This window comes from Gymnogyps californianus, chromosome 2, assembly GCF_018139145.2.
Source record: "Gymnogyps californianus isolate 813 chromosome 2, ASM1813914v2, whole genome shotgun sequence".
NCBI classification, from domain to species: domain Eukaryota; kingdom Metazoa; phylum Chordata; class Aves; order Accipitriformes; family Cathartidae; genus Gymnogyps; species Gymnogyps californianus.
The window spans coordinates 167,527,087-167,545,825 of NC_059472.1; the positions used below are offsets into that span (position 1 = coordinate 167,527,087).

General features: G+C 42.6%; 1 protein-coding gene across 1 annotated transcript in view; it reads right to left on the reverse strand.

Annotated features, from left to right (window-relative positions):
- The window catches only part of MAP4 (microtubule associated protein 4), a 161,249-nt gene that overhangs the window by 32,777 nt on the left and 109,733 nt on the right, over positions 1 to 18,739 (reverse strand). Inside the window, 1 exon segment of the mRNA XM_050892110.1 lies at positions 18,313 to 18,483. Coding sequence (XP_050748067.1) covers positions 18,313 to 18,483 — 171 coding nt within the window.

Genomic DNA, 18,739 nt, shown 5'->3' on the forward strand with positions numbered 1-18,739 from the left:
TATCACGTCTACTGCTATGTTCCAGGAGAGAATAAATCCAGAGTTTATTTTTTACCAATGCATTGTAGGCAACAGAACAAACCAAACCTAACCTAACCAGCTGTTAATTTTGGAGAAGAGAGTAAAAAAGAAGTTACAACTCTATCGTATTCTTGCCCAGGAAAGCCCGTGAGCTGTCTGCTACCTCCGTTATTACTGTATCAGTTCACACTCAGACCTATGGTTACAAAGACAGTAAACTAGCTTTTAAAATAAAGATTGTGAGAGCGCAAAATTTTAAACCTAGATGCTTGAAAAAAAACTTGGCAATACGAATTACCCATCTGCAAAAAGCAACCCAACCAGAAGACTCTGCGCGTTCATATCTTTCAGTGACCTTTACATCACTGATGCTCAACCCCTCTGGGGAAAACATGTCAATCCACTTTAGATTATGTTTTAAATGTTTTTCTGATTTAAAGATCCCACATATCTGTGTTTTGAAACAGTTGCCTCTTGAGCTCGACAGAATTTGCCAGCCTACCTAAATCTGGTTTCCTAATTGTCCAAAATATCAACCTCCTTGCTAATTTGCCCCATTGCAAATAAACTGCAGTCGCAGAGCAGATGTCGGCAAACCTAACCACCCCAGAAATTCTGTGATGTGAAAGATGTGCACAAATACAGTATTTTTTCTGTTCCACATTTGTTGCCAACATCACTTTTACCCATGTCATGCGTAAGTTGTCAAGAAGTCTGATGATCTTTTCGCGTTTAAGTATAAAATCGAGCACATGTAAACACACAGCTGCACGGGTCCTACTTGCGCCCAAGCAAACACATCTCCAGGCGTCCCCTCCAACCGCAGCTCGCGGCCAGGAGCTCACTGCATAGCTCTGGCGACTATCAACAGGAGAGCTGATGACTCCTGCCCACGTGAAAGGACTTGACATCTCTGTTCAGGCTCGGAAGGACCGACGTCTGCCATCTGTGACGCGCTGCCACCAAAACTGACACTACTTCATCTCACAACTGCCAGAGTTATTTAAAATCTGTACACCAAGTAGACCGTAAGGAACAAGGTAACACTGAGATAATGGAAACGGGAAGAAGGTAAAGACATGTTGGCACTTCGGAGAAGGGAGGTTGGTATTGCCAAAACCTCGTTCTACAGATCTCTGACCATGAGTCCTGGAAATTGAAGCACCTTAGAGAAATCATTAGAGAAAAGTAAAACTTTAATTAGAGACAAAATATGATTCTGTTGAAAGTGCTTACTGACAGCTGGGAGAAGGACGGATGATCAGAGCCTCGCGCAGGCAGCCAGGAGCCGACCGGCCGACCATTGGGTGTCACTAACACACCGCAAAACCAGAGAAGGTAACTCTCCAATCTGGTAGTTATCACAGCACACCACCTTGCTCAGAGACTGCCTTTCCGTGCTCATCGCTGCGGAGAGCTCAGCTCATCAACCCAAATTAAGCGTTTTGGAGCTCTACCTGAACTGCGCATCCCTCTGCCCACCTGCATGTCACTCTCCCCTCTCACACCAGGGTATTACAATTTCAAGTTTTATATTAGTCCTCTGAAGGTTTAGCAAACCAGCTGGCTACAAAAGAAGTCATCGGATCCAAAAATTCTCATGCAAGTCTTTTGTCTTTATTCCCCGACACATTTTCTTTCCTCTTCCCACGCAAAGCTCTCGTTAATGCGGGCGACAGACAAAGCACACAGACCATCCTCACACCCAAAATCTGGGAAAAAAGCAGGTTTATTGCTGGCTGAAGCTGGCAAAAGGGACAGAGATGTTGTTCCAGGCTGGAAAACAAAGATTAACTACTCTTCTCACAGATTTTAAATCCGGGAAGACTGACCTCATACATCACAGCACTATCGAAACAACAAAACACTACAAAATAAAACAAGCTGCTATTGAACACTTAGCAATGGGAAAGGCTCCATTGTAACTGGGGTTTTGGGAAAGAGGTTACAGAAAGTAATGGGGAAATTCCACTTTGAATTTCAGCACTGAAACAGTTTGGAAGAGCTTAACTACGTAAATCATTCTACCCATGTACTCTCGCTGGCCCCCTCAAACAGAAATACCAAAAGGTGCTAAAAGCTTAACGGAAAAGCACAACCCTCAGATCTTTTTGACACTGGTTGAAAGGTTTTAACTTTGATAACGCCCTCACTCTAACAATACAGCTTGCAAATCAGAAGGGTATCTCTGCTCAAAAGAGGGAGTGGCAAGAGGGTACTGAAGAGAGACCTATGTGGATCACTGTGGATGCTACAGATTTTAAAAGCTGTTAGTCAGGTTTAGAATCCCAGCAAGAAATTAATAGCTGGTGCTACAACAGATGCTGTGGCACCAGCCAGGCAATTATTTCTTTTACATTTTTCTTCCATTTTGGTCTATCCAAAGATACAGCCTTTGTTCTAACTACCGGAACCTGAACCATGTCAGTCTTTTCAGGTGTACCCAGCCACCCACCCTCTGCCTGCAGTCTGTAAAGTCAGTTAGTGGCTTCCTAGCTACTGTCTGCTCGCTCCCCAGGAAGGTAAAAATTAGCAACATACCATCACGTGGTAAATCTCCTTGCTTGGGAGATGGAGAGCTCTGCACACTGCTGACCTCAATTTCTTTTCTTTCCAGTGGAGCAGTTTTGCTGGATTCCATCTCGGTGCATTTGCTTTTCGGAGAATCAAACCCAGCAGCTCCATCGGTGGCGTTTCTCTTCTCCCTCTTCACCGCCACCTCCTCCCTCTCTTTGTCCTGGCTGCTGATTTCAGGGATTTGCTCCAGCTTGCTGTGATACAAGCTCGGGCTGCCCAGCTCTTTCTTGACCGAGTTGCTGCCGCTGTTCCACTCCTCTCTCTTCTTGGCAGCCGGCTCCTCTGCCAGGAGGGACTGATGCTCCTTCACCACCAGGCTGGGCAGCCCCGCACGGCTCTGCTCGGGACCCAAGCTGCAGACAGATGTTTGCTCTTCTGACACGGTCATTGACCTTTTCATCGGAGCGCCCGGCTTTCTGGCTGTGGGGCTCGAGCACTGGGTCAGGCTGCTATTAGGAGAGAGCAGACCAGTAGCGACGTCTTCTCTAAGCACCGGCTCAGGGTATTTATCAGCCAGGTTAAGGGTTAGGGGCACTGACAAGTGAGAGCACTCTGACATTGCACGCCTCATTGCCTTCCTTTGGTGGGCAGCCCTGTTCAGAAAATTGCCGTCGTCTGCACAGCTCAGCTTGTCTTCCATCTCTTCCTCCATTTCAGTGGTATTATTAAAGTAACTACTTTTGGAGTCATCTTGTGCAAGCTCTATGGTGGTAGTTGGAGGTTCTGGCTTAGATGCCGTTGAGGAAGAAGAAAATCCACTCTGCACATAGTTGTCATTAACCACCCCAATTACACAATAGCTGGGGGCTCCATCTTTTTTCACGGTTGCTTCTTTAGACCCCGAATCATTAGGCAGGATAGGGTGGAAATTTGGATTCCAGACACTGATTTCCTGTTCCTTCATGTATTTGCTGGGATCGCTCTCCGACACCGAGAGACTGGGCAGGTTTGGGTCTGGCTGGCATTTGGTCTCCATTCCAGCCTTACCGGCTGCTTTCTCCTGATCGGTGATGGCTTCATTTTTACCCAGCCCAGGACCAGGTTTTTCAGCTCCTGCCTGTCCCACGTGAAAATCTGTAGTTTTAGGGTTTGCAAAGTTCCCTTCTGCAGAAGGAAACGTTTCAGAAATCAAAGACCAGCTCTCAAGGTGACCTGCAGCTGCCTGGTATTTTTTGCCTTGCACCTCAATTTCTCTTTTGTCTTTCTGAGCTATTTTTAGCTCTTTGTCTAGTTTTCCTTCAAAGAAGCAGAGCTTGTCCTCATCCGTGAAACCAGCATTCTTAACGAGCCCATCCTTAATCGGTCCCCCTGAGTTTACATTCAAGCCAATCTCATTAAGCTTCCCCTCAGTCCTCTGCCATTCGAATTCAGCTTTGCCGAAGTCTTTCGGGGACTCCATGCAGTGGAAGGCTTCCGAGAAGCTCTCCGTGTTCTTGCTTTTGCACAGCTGGCTGTATTCGGAGAGCGATGCGGGCTGCTTGTTCGAGAGAGACATCTCCGATCGCTTCGCTTCCTCCCGTGGCTGTAACACCAGCTCCGAGCGAGCCGAGCTCGCAGGCTGCTGGCGCCGGTGACGACACACCATGCCCCCTGTATTCATGACAAAACTCCTTCCTCCCCACCCCCTGCCTGCCGCACGCCTTCATTTACTGGATTCAGCCACTAGTTCAAACGAAAACGTCAGGTTTTATCTTTTTGTTAAAAAAAAAAAAAAAAATCAAGAGGAATACACTTCTGTAACAGAAATACCCATCTCTGGTTAGATGCTAGTGGGGGTTTAATCATCTCAGTGAAATGATTTTCCTGTGAGCAGCATTTCTTAGGTAGTTGCACATTTCAGGAAATATTGCCATCTCCTTTTTCTCTGTCAAACTATATTATGATCAATGCACTGATAAGTATTAATTCCTGCTGATGAACCACTCTTAAGAATACTTAGGAACTAAGGTCAGCAATTTTCCTCTCCTTAAACAAAACCAAAACCAACCCCCAAAACAAGGCCAGCCCCAAACATTACAGCACAGAATGATCTCTTTCAGCACAAGGGCTTTGTTTTCAGTGAATTTTAATGTATTCTTTTGGAGTCAACAGTGATCACAAGTGTTGCTGTAATGAGGATTTCACGATTCACAAACCATATCGCTCATACGAGCAAGTGCACAAAGCTAAAAAGGATGAAATGGGACAAGTTAGGAGAGGTTTTGTAGTCTTAAAATACTGTAAACTTGATTTTTTTTTTTTTTTTAAATGTGAACATATCTTACAACATTTTTGAGCTGCATTTTTCCTATTGCACTTAATTTACACTCAGCATTTCACATTTTGTGTTGATCTATTCAAAACCAGTCTCAACATGTATGAAGTGCACTACTTGGCCATCCTGCAAAGCCTCTATATCCAGCATCCTTGACAAGGGTTTTCTAACTGCTGTTCTGGATTTGGACACCATTTCCCTGGTTAAACTGGGAGCCTACCCGAGAGGGCTGAAGATCGCTTCTAGCCACTCAGCCACCAGTATCTGGATTGCTACTATTGCATTAGCACCAAACTGCAGAGTCGTCTTTTTTCTTAAGTGCCTGGTACAGATTAATCCTTGACTAAGGCAAATTTTCTTCTTTGAACCACAGTTACAATACTTTACCGACATTGACCATTACAGACATCAAAATATTCCAGTCCAGGAGAAAATTTTGTCCTTATAGCTGAAGCAGTAAAAGGACTCCCTGCTATAGTTTAACTGAGCATAAATGTATTTTTACACCCAGAGTCTGCAAGCTACACTACGCCCCCTGAATTTAACCTGCTGCTGAGAAATGCTACAATCCACACATTTATCTACTTGTATTTAAGCTTTGGATTTAAGACACTGCTATATTTAAAAACAATGACTAAGGAACTGTAAGTTATATGAATCTTTCATGACACCCTCTAATTAACCAGAATAGTTCCACCCACAAGCTTCACTTCTCAAAAAGCCTCAACAATTTTTCTGTACTTTAAAATATTCATAGGTGTCTTGCTAGTGGAAAATGGGACCTTAGCTCAAGGCTTGCATTCTCTCTCGTAACTGATGTAGGACTAATGTTTGCAAGCACTTGCTCACTCTGAAAGTATTTAGTCTGCTCCCCAAAATGGCAGACCTGGAAGTTATCTAATCTCATGTAATTACTGTTATTCCTCTATTGCTCAGTCAATTCCAAAACAAGATTTTTGCAGCAAATCTCAACCCATTAGAGATCACTTAATGCACTTCACCAGGAGCGAGGGCAAGTTTGTAAAGCTACCTGAAACCACCTAGTAGATTTTTTTTTTTTTTTTTTTTTTAAAAAGCAAACAGCTACCATTTATAATAGAAGAGAAAACTCTCATTGATTTAGGGGCTCGTACTTCAGAGCCCACTATCACAGAAGAGATTTGCATCACTGGAAAGAAAAGCCTGACTGAAAGTCAATATACAGCCAGTAACAGCCACCACTGCTACTTTATTTAATATTTTTTTTTTACTGTAGGAAGTGAACCATGTTCAATACCTGGGATACTCAGAAGCAGGAGAATGCTTAGCTATGAAAAATCTCTAAAGTAATTTAATATTTAATCTCTCAGGACATTAACGGAGGTAATGTAGAGTTCATACACTGAGAGCTTTTCAACAGCTTCATCCTGCCCATAGCATGTTGTTTCCAGATACTCATTCTCAGTTCCAGTGCTCTAGCCTCTACCTTCTACTAAATGCATTTTTTTTCCTTTAAATTCATTAATATTCTGCTTCTGAAGCTATACCATGGTTGTTGCGCTAAGCTTTCAACAAGACCAGAAATCGCCTCTCACAAGATGCAACCAGCAGTCCTCACACCAGAGCTTTGGTCCCAGTTGTTCCTTTAGATTCTTACAAACCTTAAATTTTCTAAAGAATTCTAAGAGAAACTAGTCAATGAAGATAAACAGGAAAGAGTGGGAGGATGTTCAGAAAACAGGAGTTGGATAGATTTTGAAAAACAACTCAAATGAGGAAGGGCCCATGCTAAAGAGGAGTTGGGTTAGAAGGGTAAGTTAGACTTCCTGAAAGGAAACCCATCCACTGCTTTTACCCTCAGTTCAACTTTGAGGCAGATTTCATACTCTTCAAATATCAAATCTGGGGTTTCACAATCCTTTTGGCTCTCCACCATCTGGGTTTTTTTGAGAACGTGTCAAATAATGGCAGTGAAATAGTTATAAGCTCTTGCAAGTCAGACGCTGGTCCAGCTTCTAGACATGGAGATTCACCCACTGCCTGGAGCTTCTCGCAACCTTCCAGTGGTGAGACAGCAGCCTGTTTCACAAGGAGGAAGGTTATATTTTGCCTGTTCACATCCTTTTATCATCATTAAATCCTATCTTTTCTTACAGGTACAGTTGACAAAAATAAGCCTGTCAGGGAAGCTGAGCACATACAGCACATTTCAGTACCAACATTAAACACATCTGTAGTCATTTATCTGAGCTGCTTAGATATATTTTGATGCTTATATTGTATCTCTGAACATGAGCATTTTCCAAGGGAAGACACACTCATGTGCTGAAGAAACTGCAAAGAATCCCTGTCCACTTCACTGGGCTTTACCAGGTAAAACACGGCTGCGCAGGCTGAGAGAATGCCAATAACCAGAGCAGACTAAGATCGCTACATCAACACGTCACAACTTAATACCCAATCTGCAAGCTTCCAGCCTCAGCAGATGAATCAGCCTAGTGTTTCTATTTTTGCTTCGCTCCCGAAGCTATTACTTATCCCTTCTAATGCCCCCTTTTTTTTTTTTTTTTTTTTAAATCTAACACAATCGTTTCCGTGCAGTCCTTTGCACTGGTTTCTAAGGCAACATCACTTCCCAGGATGATAAGCTACTCCTTGCCAGCATCGCCAACTAATGTGATCTCTAATTAAGTGTTATTACCAATAACAGTCAGTGATCAGACTGACCAAAACCATCAAGGACACGCTCTGTCTATAAAAGCCAAGACCATAAAACTGCAATTTACACACTCACTCGTCTGTATGTTCACACATGCACACACACAAGTGTTGTGCTGCTCAGCCACTCACTCACTGCGTGTAAAACAAGCAGCAACACGAAGCCTGAAGCCTGACACTACCCGCTGAACTTGCACGCTTCGTTTCTTCTCACAGTCTGGAAGAAGCCAGGCTAAAGGATAAAAAGGTGAACCGGAATATTTAGTATTCTGGCCATCGTAACTTTGCACTACAAGCTTAACATTTCAAAGGTGTGGAGCTGTACAATACTTAAACACAGTCTCATGTTTTATAGAACAGGACATTTACAGACAAATCCCATTTACTTTAGAATTTACATATAATACATTAAAAATCCTAGTGACCAGCCAAAACCATAATTAAAATGCACTCAAGAGTGTTTCCAACTCAAAATATTACCAGTATTTGGCTATTGTAGGAGTATTTGATAGTGGAAACTGAAAAGAGGCAAAGCAAAGTCAACTGAATGATACACAAGCAATGAACGAGCAACATCAGCAAGGAAAGATGAGGCCTGAAATTCAGAGATCCCCTGAAAGTTAAACATCACCACTAAGGAAATGTGTTCAACATTCTTAAACTGGCAGAATTTACAAACAGAAGTGTATTTGTTTCGCTCCCAGCTTTTCTTGAAAATCAGAGTGTCAAGGATGAGCAGGCATATAAAATAAAGGAAGAAAATAAAACTTAGGAAGTCTTAGCCAAAGACTATGGGGTGCCAGCTTAAAATGAGAGTTGGTGCATGAGACCGTCCAGCTAGAGAAAAAGCCAGTATCAATATAATACACAGTACAAAACCAACTAGAAGAAAAAAGATGGGCTTATGCAGTCAGTTACAACTGTTTTGAGCAACCCTTAAAAGAACATATTCAGAGCTATGCACTGATTCAACAGAAGACAGAGAGGCCTCTGAACACCCGCTATCTGGAAGCTACAGATCTGCAAAAATGTCCTCTAAGCTCAACTCACCTTTTCATTACGGACAGAACCGATACCTCAACAAAACTTTCTGTTAAAGCAGAATCAAATACAAACACACAACTGCAAAAAATTAGGGGGAAAGCAGATAATAGCAAAGATCTCTTGCTGCTTCATAAATACGTTTAATACTGACATGAGAATTGGCTGGTGATATTGTTTGGTTTTCACTTCTCTCATACACCTCACTGGTATAATTAACAGGTCTTAATTAATGAACAGGCTGCAATATGATGTTATTCTGACCATTTCAAAAGCATTATTAAAGTACCACTGTTATTACGAGGTACTTGTCCACGACTGCATTTGTGATGATGATTTCAGGTAAGATGGATGGAGTTAGTTACACATCCATACAGTCCACTGCCCCACCGCGTTCACGTAGCTGGTTAGCTCATATTAGCAAACCCCATTACAGTTTGGGGTCCCACAGCAGAATTACAGACATTATATGAATGAAAGGTTACTGTGGAATTGCTAAACGGACTGAACATTATAATGACACCAGTATAATGGAAACCAGTCAGGAAAAGAAAATATTTAGAGAGAGGGCTTCATTGTGGCTGTAAAAGAAAAGCAAATACTGTAATTAAGCAGGGATGGCATTTCTTGCTTTTAAATGTATCTTATTTACACACAAGGGATTTAGAGCTGTCATATTGAGAAATATGTACTGTATTACACACGGTGATTGTGCCAATGGGCTGCAAAGACAGCTTGTCATCAGCTCAGCTGAAAGGACGGGCTCTGGAAGGGTGCCCACAGAAGGCAGTGACAGAGATTGCGATGGAAGCTTTTGAGGAAAGAGGGAAACTAAGCATCAGATGACCACTTCAACAGGCCCCTCCAATCTGTGTTTGGGAGAGTAATTCAGAAGCATAACTGTCCAGACCACAGTGTGGTTATGCAATAAGCTCTTTATTCTGCCAACACCGAAGCCCACAGCATTAAGTACTGGAGCATCACTATAATAGACACACATGAAGATGGCCCTTTCCTGAACAGCTTATGCAAATAAAAAACCATAAAATACAAAACTCAAAACACTGAAACAAATAAATTTCTTTTTTTAAAATAGACTATTCTTTAAGGACAGATTGGAGGAAAAAAAATCTTTTGAAAGTCTCAATGTTGAAATACAGCTTGAGGAGTAAAGGGAAGAGGGATGCTAGCAGTAAATCTGAATCCAATGGCTCAACACTGGATAAATGAAAACCTTCCATCATTTCTTCTATTAACCATTCTTCAACATCAGATCCCCAGCCCTGCATCAGCCAGGGTACCTGCTTGGAAGTACAGATTTTAGGACCCTGCTTTTTCATACATAATTCCCAATTTTAGTTTTAATTCCACACAAGAGGTAGCATAAAGGCTCAGTCACATTTTAAAGGCTGATAACGTCTGACGTGTTTTGGTTATCATCTCAGCTGCCTCCTGACATTAAAAGATATAAAATAATTTTCCAGAAGAATCTGGGGCAGTTCTTACAATGGCAACAACAAAAATGAGAAGCTGAAATAAATCCACAAGATGGATAAGGGATTAAATTCAAATTGCATGAACAGCCTTACATCCAACCTTTCTTAACTTTAAGCTGCAAAGTCAAAATTAGAAAAAAAAAATTATAAAATTACAGAAGTTTGCAGGCCTGGTTTATAAAAGATACATACAACTTCCGTCAGTGAGAGAAATCTGCAGCATCACAGTTGCCATGACTCCCAAGGGAGCTGTATCACAAAGCTCATATGTATTTTAGCAGTACCAACAGGAGCTGATGCTTTTAAGGAAAGCCATCCTGTTATTCTAGAAGACACAGTGTAAGACATGGGAGCCTGTCTAAAGAGATTTTAGTTACTAAACTTTAGCAGAAGATCCTCCAAAATATCTACGTGCATTATTCTGATAGCAGATCACTGACTGCCCACCAGAGGAAAGAAAAATAGATTATATGGGCGGATATTAGGTGTTGCAAAGTATGAGCTTCACAGTCCTGCCTGACAAACACAGATGAAGTGTTGGCCAAGTTCTGGTGACAGGTAAAAATATAAAACCTTTGAGCAGTCAATTGTTATCTTAACAGGAGGATGAACAGACATGTAGAGGGTATGTACAGTCCACAGCCCCATCAGCCCAGTGAAAATCTGGACTATCTCCTGGATCCCTGTAGCTCCTTCTCTGCCCAGTAAACAAGCACACTCATGTTCATGGTCTTGAATCTCAACACCTTTCCCTTCATTGATTTCTGGTTTTAACTTGTGTTCAGTTGATGCATGAATTCACTGTTTCATCCTCGGATCCAGCCTAAGGCACTTCCACACCAGTTGTGCCAATTTAGGGATTCAGTCTGGGTTTTGCAACTCACTGAACAGCTGCTTCGTTATGAGTTGGGCAGTTGAGAGACAAGCCTCGGTAACATATCTGGATGGCAAAGCAAATCTGCTTCCCTGCTCCTCCACTGCTAAGAGCTCGACTGCAACTTACGCTCTGTCACTCAGCCCAGATGTTGTGCGGTCACCATGAGATTGCCCGAAGCTATGCCAGGGGCCAGGTCTGCTGCCAGCGCTCCTCAGCAGCCCTGCACCTGACAGCATTTGGATTTGAACTGCCATAGGAACACGTCAACCAACATTTCCAAAACAAGTTCAGTCATTCACAGCTTCTCTTAAAAAAAACCCACCGTTGAGTCTATGAAGTGCTGAAAGTATGAAAGCAACTGAATATTAAAGTCCTGTGCAAACTCAGGTCAGGCCAACTTACAGATGCAAAGTGTGTACCGATTTACTCACACGCTGAAGTGCTACTCTGAACCAGGAATCCTTCAACTCCGTAAACACTTTACCTGCGCAAAACATTCAGGAAGAGCTTTTCTTTTTTGCATGGATCTGCTACTAAAATTCTGCTCCCTTGAATACAGCAGTTAGCAAAGGAAAATAAAGACTTCTAGCAGACAATGGAAAGGCTTTAAAGAAGTGTCTTTTAAAAAAGATGCTGCCTTTAGCTTTCCCTTTACTTTGTAGCATCATGCATCAGAGAACATTACTTCTGCAGGCACAAGTTCATGCACAGAACACCACTTTCACTAAAATAGAACTACTTCAGGTTATGCAACACTCATTAAAATTACAAAACCTCTCAAAAACCTGACCAGCATGTTAAGGCGCACTTGAGCTCTATCTTTGTTAAGTTAGTGGCTGCATCATGCAAACTGGCAGCAAGGAACTCCACAGAAACAGGAACAGGAACAAACTTTCATGCCTGATGACAAGGCAAAAACTAAGAGCACCTAAGGGCAGGGATAAACTTCCCCAGCCCCTCTCAGCAGACTGCAATTCACAGAGAAGATGCCAATTCTTTCTGAGGAAGGTTTAGAATGAGCAGAAGTACAAGAATACTTTTTTATTTCATCTCTATGCATACTATATTCTCCATTTCAAAATTCCTATGAACTTCATTAAACTCTATGAAATTAATTCCATCTCATTTTCTATGAGTACAGGGATCTTGTTCCCTGGACAACAGCCAGGGTAAACAGTCCAAAATGCTCACCAGTCCATCCATAGTCTCAACAGAGAGATAAAGTCTTAAAATCTGTATCAGTCCCGCTATTGTTTTGTTACAACTCTGCTTTAGTAAAGATTATTATTCTAGAAGGAAGCACATTTTATAGATGTAGCAGTTCAAGGTAGCTTAAAATAAAGTCATTAACCAATTGCAGGAGGAAAAGTAGATGGTTGCAGTTAGCCTGAGCTAGGATTAAAACCAAACCCTGCAACATGACAGCGATCGAGAACATTTCCTACCACAGACATACTCCGTTCCCTGCCCGCCAGTGGCATACAGTGCTATTTAGTGATCACGATGATTCACTGTTGCACCGCAGATGAAGGTCACTTTCAGTCTCAGATGACAAGAAGCTAATGTAACTTAACACCAAAAAGTGCAAGTTTACTTAAATATTGTACAATATATATGTAAAATAATCAAGAGTTCTGGAACTTGGACCAAGCTGTCAATCCTTCAAACTTTGGGAATTAGCACTGTGAGACAGGCAAGCAGAACTAACAGCCTTTTAAGATCAGCCAAAAAACCAGTCATGCCACACTCGCTTGTGCCACATAGGATTAACAATTATGTATTCATGCCAACGCACTGACAAATAGCAAGGTCTTGCACGCAAGCTGTCTGGATTACTGCTGCTAGCTCAAATCGCAAACACACACCTTTTTCTTGCCTCTGCCGGCTCATACCAGTGGGTTTCAGCTGCCTTTGTTTCTCTCTGTCTGGAGCAGCAGACCTGGCTGGCACAGTTGGCACCCCTCTTGACTTTGTGGGTCTCATGTAGCCTTTTATCTGTTCTGCTGCTTTAACTCTCTCCTTCTTTGCCTCCTTCACAGCTTTTTGTTCACATTCTTCTTCTTTTTCTTTAGTTGTGTCTTGAGGTTTATGTACTTCAGACTTCAATGCCGGGGCATCCTTCAGGTGAGCTTCCCCACCGTGAGCAGCATCCTCTTCTGCAGGCTGAGGATAACCTTTATTGTTATCTTCAGGACTTATTTTGGTTGTTTGGGCAGCTGTCAGATTTAAACCAGCAGCCTCTGCTTCAATTGCTTTATTGTCCAAACTGCCCGGACACTTCAGCGAGCTCTGCTCACTCTTCCTACCTCCATCCAGCTCAGCCTCTTCAGCTTTGTTCTCCATCAATGCTTCTGCCACAACCTGCGACGCGGCTGCTTTTGCTTTGCTCTCTGGTTTCGCTGCAAGTTCTGGGGAAACGCACCCAGTGTCCTTCTCTCCAGAAGAGACAGTTGCTTCTAGTTTCTCTGTCCCTTCGGCACCTACAGGAGCTGGTCTATTTTTTGAATCCGCCGCCTTCTGAGGAAGGTCTGAGAAAGTGTTGTCAGTGTTGTGCTTTTTATCAGGAGTTCTTATTTCTTTATCATTCACCCTTGCCACAGGAGAAAGCTGAACTTTGTCCTTCTTTGATTTCATGTCCTGTTTAACTGAATGATCCAAAGAAAGTGGTTTACCTGCCTCATTGCCATCCTGGGAACCAGTCTCTTTGGTTTTACCATCTTTCTTTGAAACTTCTTTTCCAGGCTCTTTTTGTCCCAGATTGATCCGTTGCTCGCAAGATTTCTGTGTCTGTATCTCCTTCTTAGCACCAGATCCAGGCTCTTTGCTGCTTTTCTCTGCTACTGCTTCAGGAGGAGGAAGCCCCTTACTTCTTGCACCCTCATCTGTCTGCTTTGGGAAGCCAGAAGAAATATTGCCAGTGTTATCAGGGCCAGTTACTGCAGTCTGAGCAAAGAATTCAAAGTCACTTCCTTTATTATTCCAAAGCATTTGAGGCTAATGGGAAAGTTTTTAATATTTCTGTTTTCATCTACAAAATCCATGTCTTCCATTCCATATTCCATCTCAGATCCCATGGGAGGCTGCACTTCACTCCTGTTTGGTTTTGTCTCTAGAAAAACAGGCTGCTTAGAGGCATTTTTAGCCTTTTTACTACTTCCATCATAACCCCTCTTTTTCGATCTATCAGTAACTGTGGCCAAAGCGTGATCTGCCGCTGCCGGATGCTCTAGGATAGGAAGTCCACCCTCCCTGCTGCAAGGAGTGGGACTTTCTGCTTCAGATTTGTCAGTTATCTCCACGTCATGGGGAGGAAACATCTCTGCACCTGCTTTACGCTCCAGAAGAAATGGCTGCTGCAAGTTAGCCTCCATCTTTTTGCACTTCTCTTTACTACTTGTGTGTGATTTTTCTGGCTCCAGAAGTATAGCAGCGGCTTGTACTTTCGTAGTATCAGTTAGGTCACCTAGCAGACTCGCTAAAGTACTGGAATTAGTCTCTTTGCCTTTATCAAAAGACTGAGTTTGTTTGATATTTCCCACCTCTTCACCTACTGCAGGGATGTTACCTGGACCCAGTACAACAGAGCGCTCAAGACTATTTTCAGCCTTTTTGCCTTTCACATCTCTACTTTTTTTCTTAGGCTTGTCCATCACCAGTTCCCTGGTTGGACTGTGGGCCACAGCTGCGTCTGTCCTGTGCTCTGGGAGAGGCTCGGATGTATCTAGTTCCCTACCTTTATTCATGGGCCAGGTTTCTTCAGTGCTGACTATTTCTGGCTCTGATGTCTCTACTTTATGACCTGAAAGAACTGGCTGATTAGACAAACTTTTTCTAGTGCCACCCTGTATTTCAGGCTTTTCCAGCACCTCTTTGGTTATACCTGTCACATTCTCCAGCAAAAGCTCTCTTTCAAAACCAGACACCTTATCTTTATCAAAGGCCATTTCTTTTGTGTTTCCAGCCACCTTCTCTTTGCTTGGAAGATTGCTTGTTTCCACCCCAGCATCCAGGACAGCTGCCTGCCCCAAAGGACTTTTTTCAGGTTTTTTTCTTTTCCCATCACTACACCTCTTTCTAGGTTTGTCTGCCACCAGTGTTGCATCAGAATTGATCACAACTGATTCACCTGCAGAAGTAATTCCAGCCTCTTTGTCTTTATTAATCACATTTGCCTCTGTTGTTTTGCTGATCGTGTCAGCCATAGCAAGATGCTTTGCTTCCTCTCTCCTACTCTCCAGCAGGAATGGTTGGTCTAAAGCACCCAAATCAGCTATTTCATTTTTTCCAACATTTTCTTTAGGCTCCTCTGTTACCAGTTCAATTGGCCTTTGCATTTTAGTTACATCTGATGTATTCTCCTGAAAACACTCAGCAGTAATACAGCCCCTCTCTCTGCCTTTATCACTAACTTCCTTAGTTTTATCAGTTATGTCAGGAAAACTACTTGGGTCCATCCTATTCTCAAGAAAAGGCTGCTGGAAAAAACTTCTTTCACCTTTTTTACTTCTTCCATCACTACCTCTTTTTTTTGGCTTGTCTGCAGGATAAGCATGTGTAGTGCTTACTGACGGATGTCCTCTAGCAGTAAAACCTCTGCCTTTATCAGGGTAAGTTGTTTCTTTTATAGTCTCATCTGTCCTCACTCCATCAGTAAGTTTGCTTACATCCTCCGAAAGCATCATCTGCTCAGAGAAGCTTTTGATTTTTTTTACTTTCCCTTCACCACGCTTTTTTTTAGGTCTGTCCATCCCATGTGCAATATCGGGATCTTTTCCAGTCTGCTGCTCTAACACAACAAATCCTTTCCCTTTGTTTTTATCAGGGGAATCTGCTACCATCATTCTGTCCACTGCTTCAGCAGAGGTGGGATGTTTGGTTGCATCAGACTTAGCCGACAAAAAAAATGGCTGCTCTGAAAAACAGTCAGCCTTTCTGCTTTGCAAAGCAGTAACTTCCTCAGGTTTTGGTAAAACTAATGGTGTAACAGGCATTTTAGTAGTATCTGTTGGGGTCTTCAATACTCCCTCTGAAGTACTAAAGTCAACGGCTGTGCACTTATCAGAGGACACTGGTTTAGTTTCATCAGCTGCCTTTGGCTCGTGAGGAAGCTTGTCCGACAGGGCCGCAGCCTCTAGGAGAGCACGCTGTTTGAAGGATTCGTTTTCAAGCCCTTTGCTTTTTTCACAACTACCTCTTTGCTTTGCTGCTGCTTCCAATGCCCCACTGGAAGTCTGAAGCTCAGGATGGACGGTGTCACTGAACGCTTCACGCCTGGGAGATGTGCATTTAGCCTCCTTATCCTTATCAGAAAGGAGCAATTCTGAAGGGTTGGTCTGTAAAGGAGTTTCTACTTTGCTTAGATTGATCGCTTCTGAAAGAGATGCCGTCAGGGCAGCACATTTTGACTCCTTATACTCCCTCTTCTCATTTTTATCAAGAAAATCTCTTTCCATAGGCTCGGTTGGCCCCTTTGCTGTAACAGATTCCCCCACCATCCCTACCTGCTCCAAGGGAACATCTTTTCTTTTGCCTTTAGATTGCAACATCAAACTGTCATCTCTCATTTCTTCTGTTTTCAAGACATCCCCATTTTTTGCATCCAACACAGATTCTGACAGCACGCTGGGTTTTTGGGCCTGCTGTCCTGGTGCTGGCACTGAGAAGGCATTTTGCTCATCCAGGATATGACTTCCAGTTATTATTTTAGCATCTTTTGGCATATCTGAAGCTCTGCTTCCTGAGGCAATTGACTGTTCTTTGCGAGCTTCAGCAGGCATTACGGGACAGACATCTGGTTTTTGCAATTCAACAGCAAATGGAGAATTTCTAGGAGCTTTTGAGACTGTTACATTTTCATCCCAGAACTCCACGTTCTTGGCAGCTGGTTTTTCTTTTGTTTTGGTTTCTTTTTCTTTTTTTTCACAATGGCCAGAGAACCTTCCAAATCCCAGCTCTCCCTTGGTACGTCTCTGCAGCTCTCCACAAACTCCGACAGCACACTGGATGGCTGCTCAGTTGCCTTTTTATGTGAAACCCTAGTGCGAGGGGATGTTCCAGCAACACATCCAAGTTCCACTACAGAATAGGGGTCTACTTTTGGGTCAGTACTCTTCTGTTGTGGGAGACCTATTAGACGTTCCTCTGGTACATCTGTAATAGGCACTGGTGCAGGTTTTGCTCTGCCAAACCTGCGTTCACTTGATTTGTTAGCTTGCCTTATTTGTGCAGTAGGGAGACCTGGAATACAGGAAGCCTGCTCAAACATCAAAGCAACTATTTGCTTTAAAAAAAAATAAATATACTATATATGTGATTTTAGCCATCTAGAACAGTCCATACAGTCATATATGCAGAATTTTCCAGCTCTGATACCACACTAATTCTAAAGCCACCTCAGTAGGGCTGGGATAGACATTTACACGCAAAACCTATTTAAACTACTACCGATAAATACGTCAATGCTATTTAAAAATACGTAATTCCTGATGCATGCTCTTACCCCACCAAAAAGCAACAGTTCTTGTAAGGACATGCTATGGCTTTTTAAAAATGCATTAAGGATCCATTTTGTCTTAGCAAGACAAGATAACAGATACACTTTTTATATCGCTAGCTGGCATCTTTCCAAAATGTGAAAATAGAAGTTTAGCGGAAAGATGAGACTAGGGAAGAGAGAAGGGGGAGTAAAAGAGCTAAGTTTCCCCCAGCACCCACGGTGGAAGCAGCGGAAGGCAGAACCTCCGTAACAGAAGTCATTTGCTGTACTCTGTTATAGGCAGCGCTAGGTTTCCTTAGCTACAAGCCACTGATTTTAAAGGGAGCATCAGTCGTTTATCAGTTAGCCCTGGCCCACAAATCAGCCTCCAGTCACAAGCGTAAGCAATAACAGCTCATCGGAGAGGCTGGGTTAGTGGAGCAGGAAAAAAATTACATTTTCCTTTGGTAATTACAAAACTCAATTTGGAAGGAGGTCTTCACTAGGAATATTGTAGTAAGAATTAATGGTCCTTTTTAATACCAAAATAAAAAGCTAGCAGTAATGGCAAAAAGATGGTGAGCTTTTAAATTCTACAGCAGAACAGATACAAGCCAGTCCCAGTGATAAAGTACTAGCAGCACCCATATTTGGGCTTTTAGTCCGGTGAACATGGAGGGGAAAAGAGTATTTAAGAGGGCAGGGATTAGAGGCAAAGTGCAAGCAGAATCACCGATGAATGCAAAGAACCGCACAGCTGCTTGGTGCAAAAAAGATTTCTGCTTGCTCAAGTGGCAACGCAGTCAGTAGGAAAAGGTGAATAGTTCACAGAGGATATTTCCATTCTAAAATTGAATTATTATTTATATTCTACCTGTAGGCTCTTGCAGGGTTTTTTCTTGCTGAGGTTCTGCGTGTTGGACATGGTTGTGTTCAGCCTCCTCCTTCTGTTTCTCTGTAACAGTAACATCCACAGTAGTAACAGATTTTTCTGGAAGGAGGTCTTTATTTTCTAGTGCAACGGCTTCTTTTGCTTCTACTGGAACTGAAATATGAAAAATATGAACAGAATGCTTCAGTTCTGATGAATACAGGCAACCTGCAGTTTAAAAGCAAGCCCTTGGAAAGGTATAGGTTTTATTTTATTTTTAATAGGAATGAAGTTTATAAAGACATGGTAGTCTACTACATATTATCTCCTCACAATCCCATTTTAAGCAGCAATTGTATATTTTGGCAGACGTGCCAAGGTGGAGGTAAAACATGAAGCAAAGACTGTCTTGGGGCTTAAGCACAGGGTG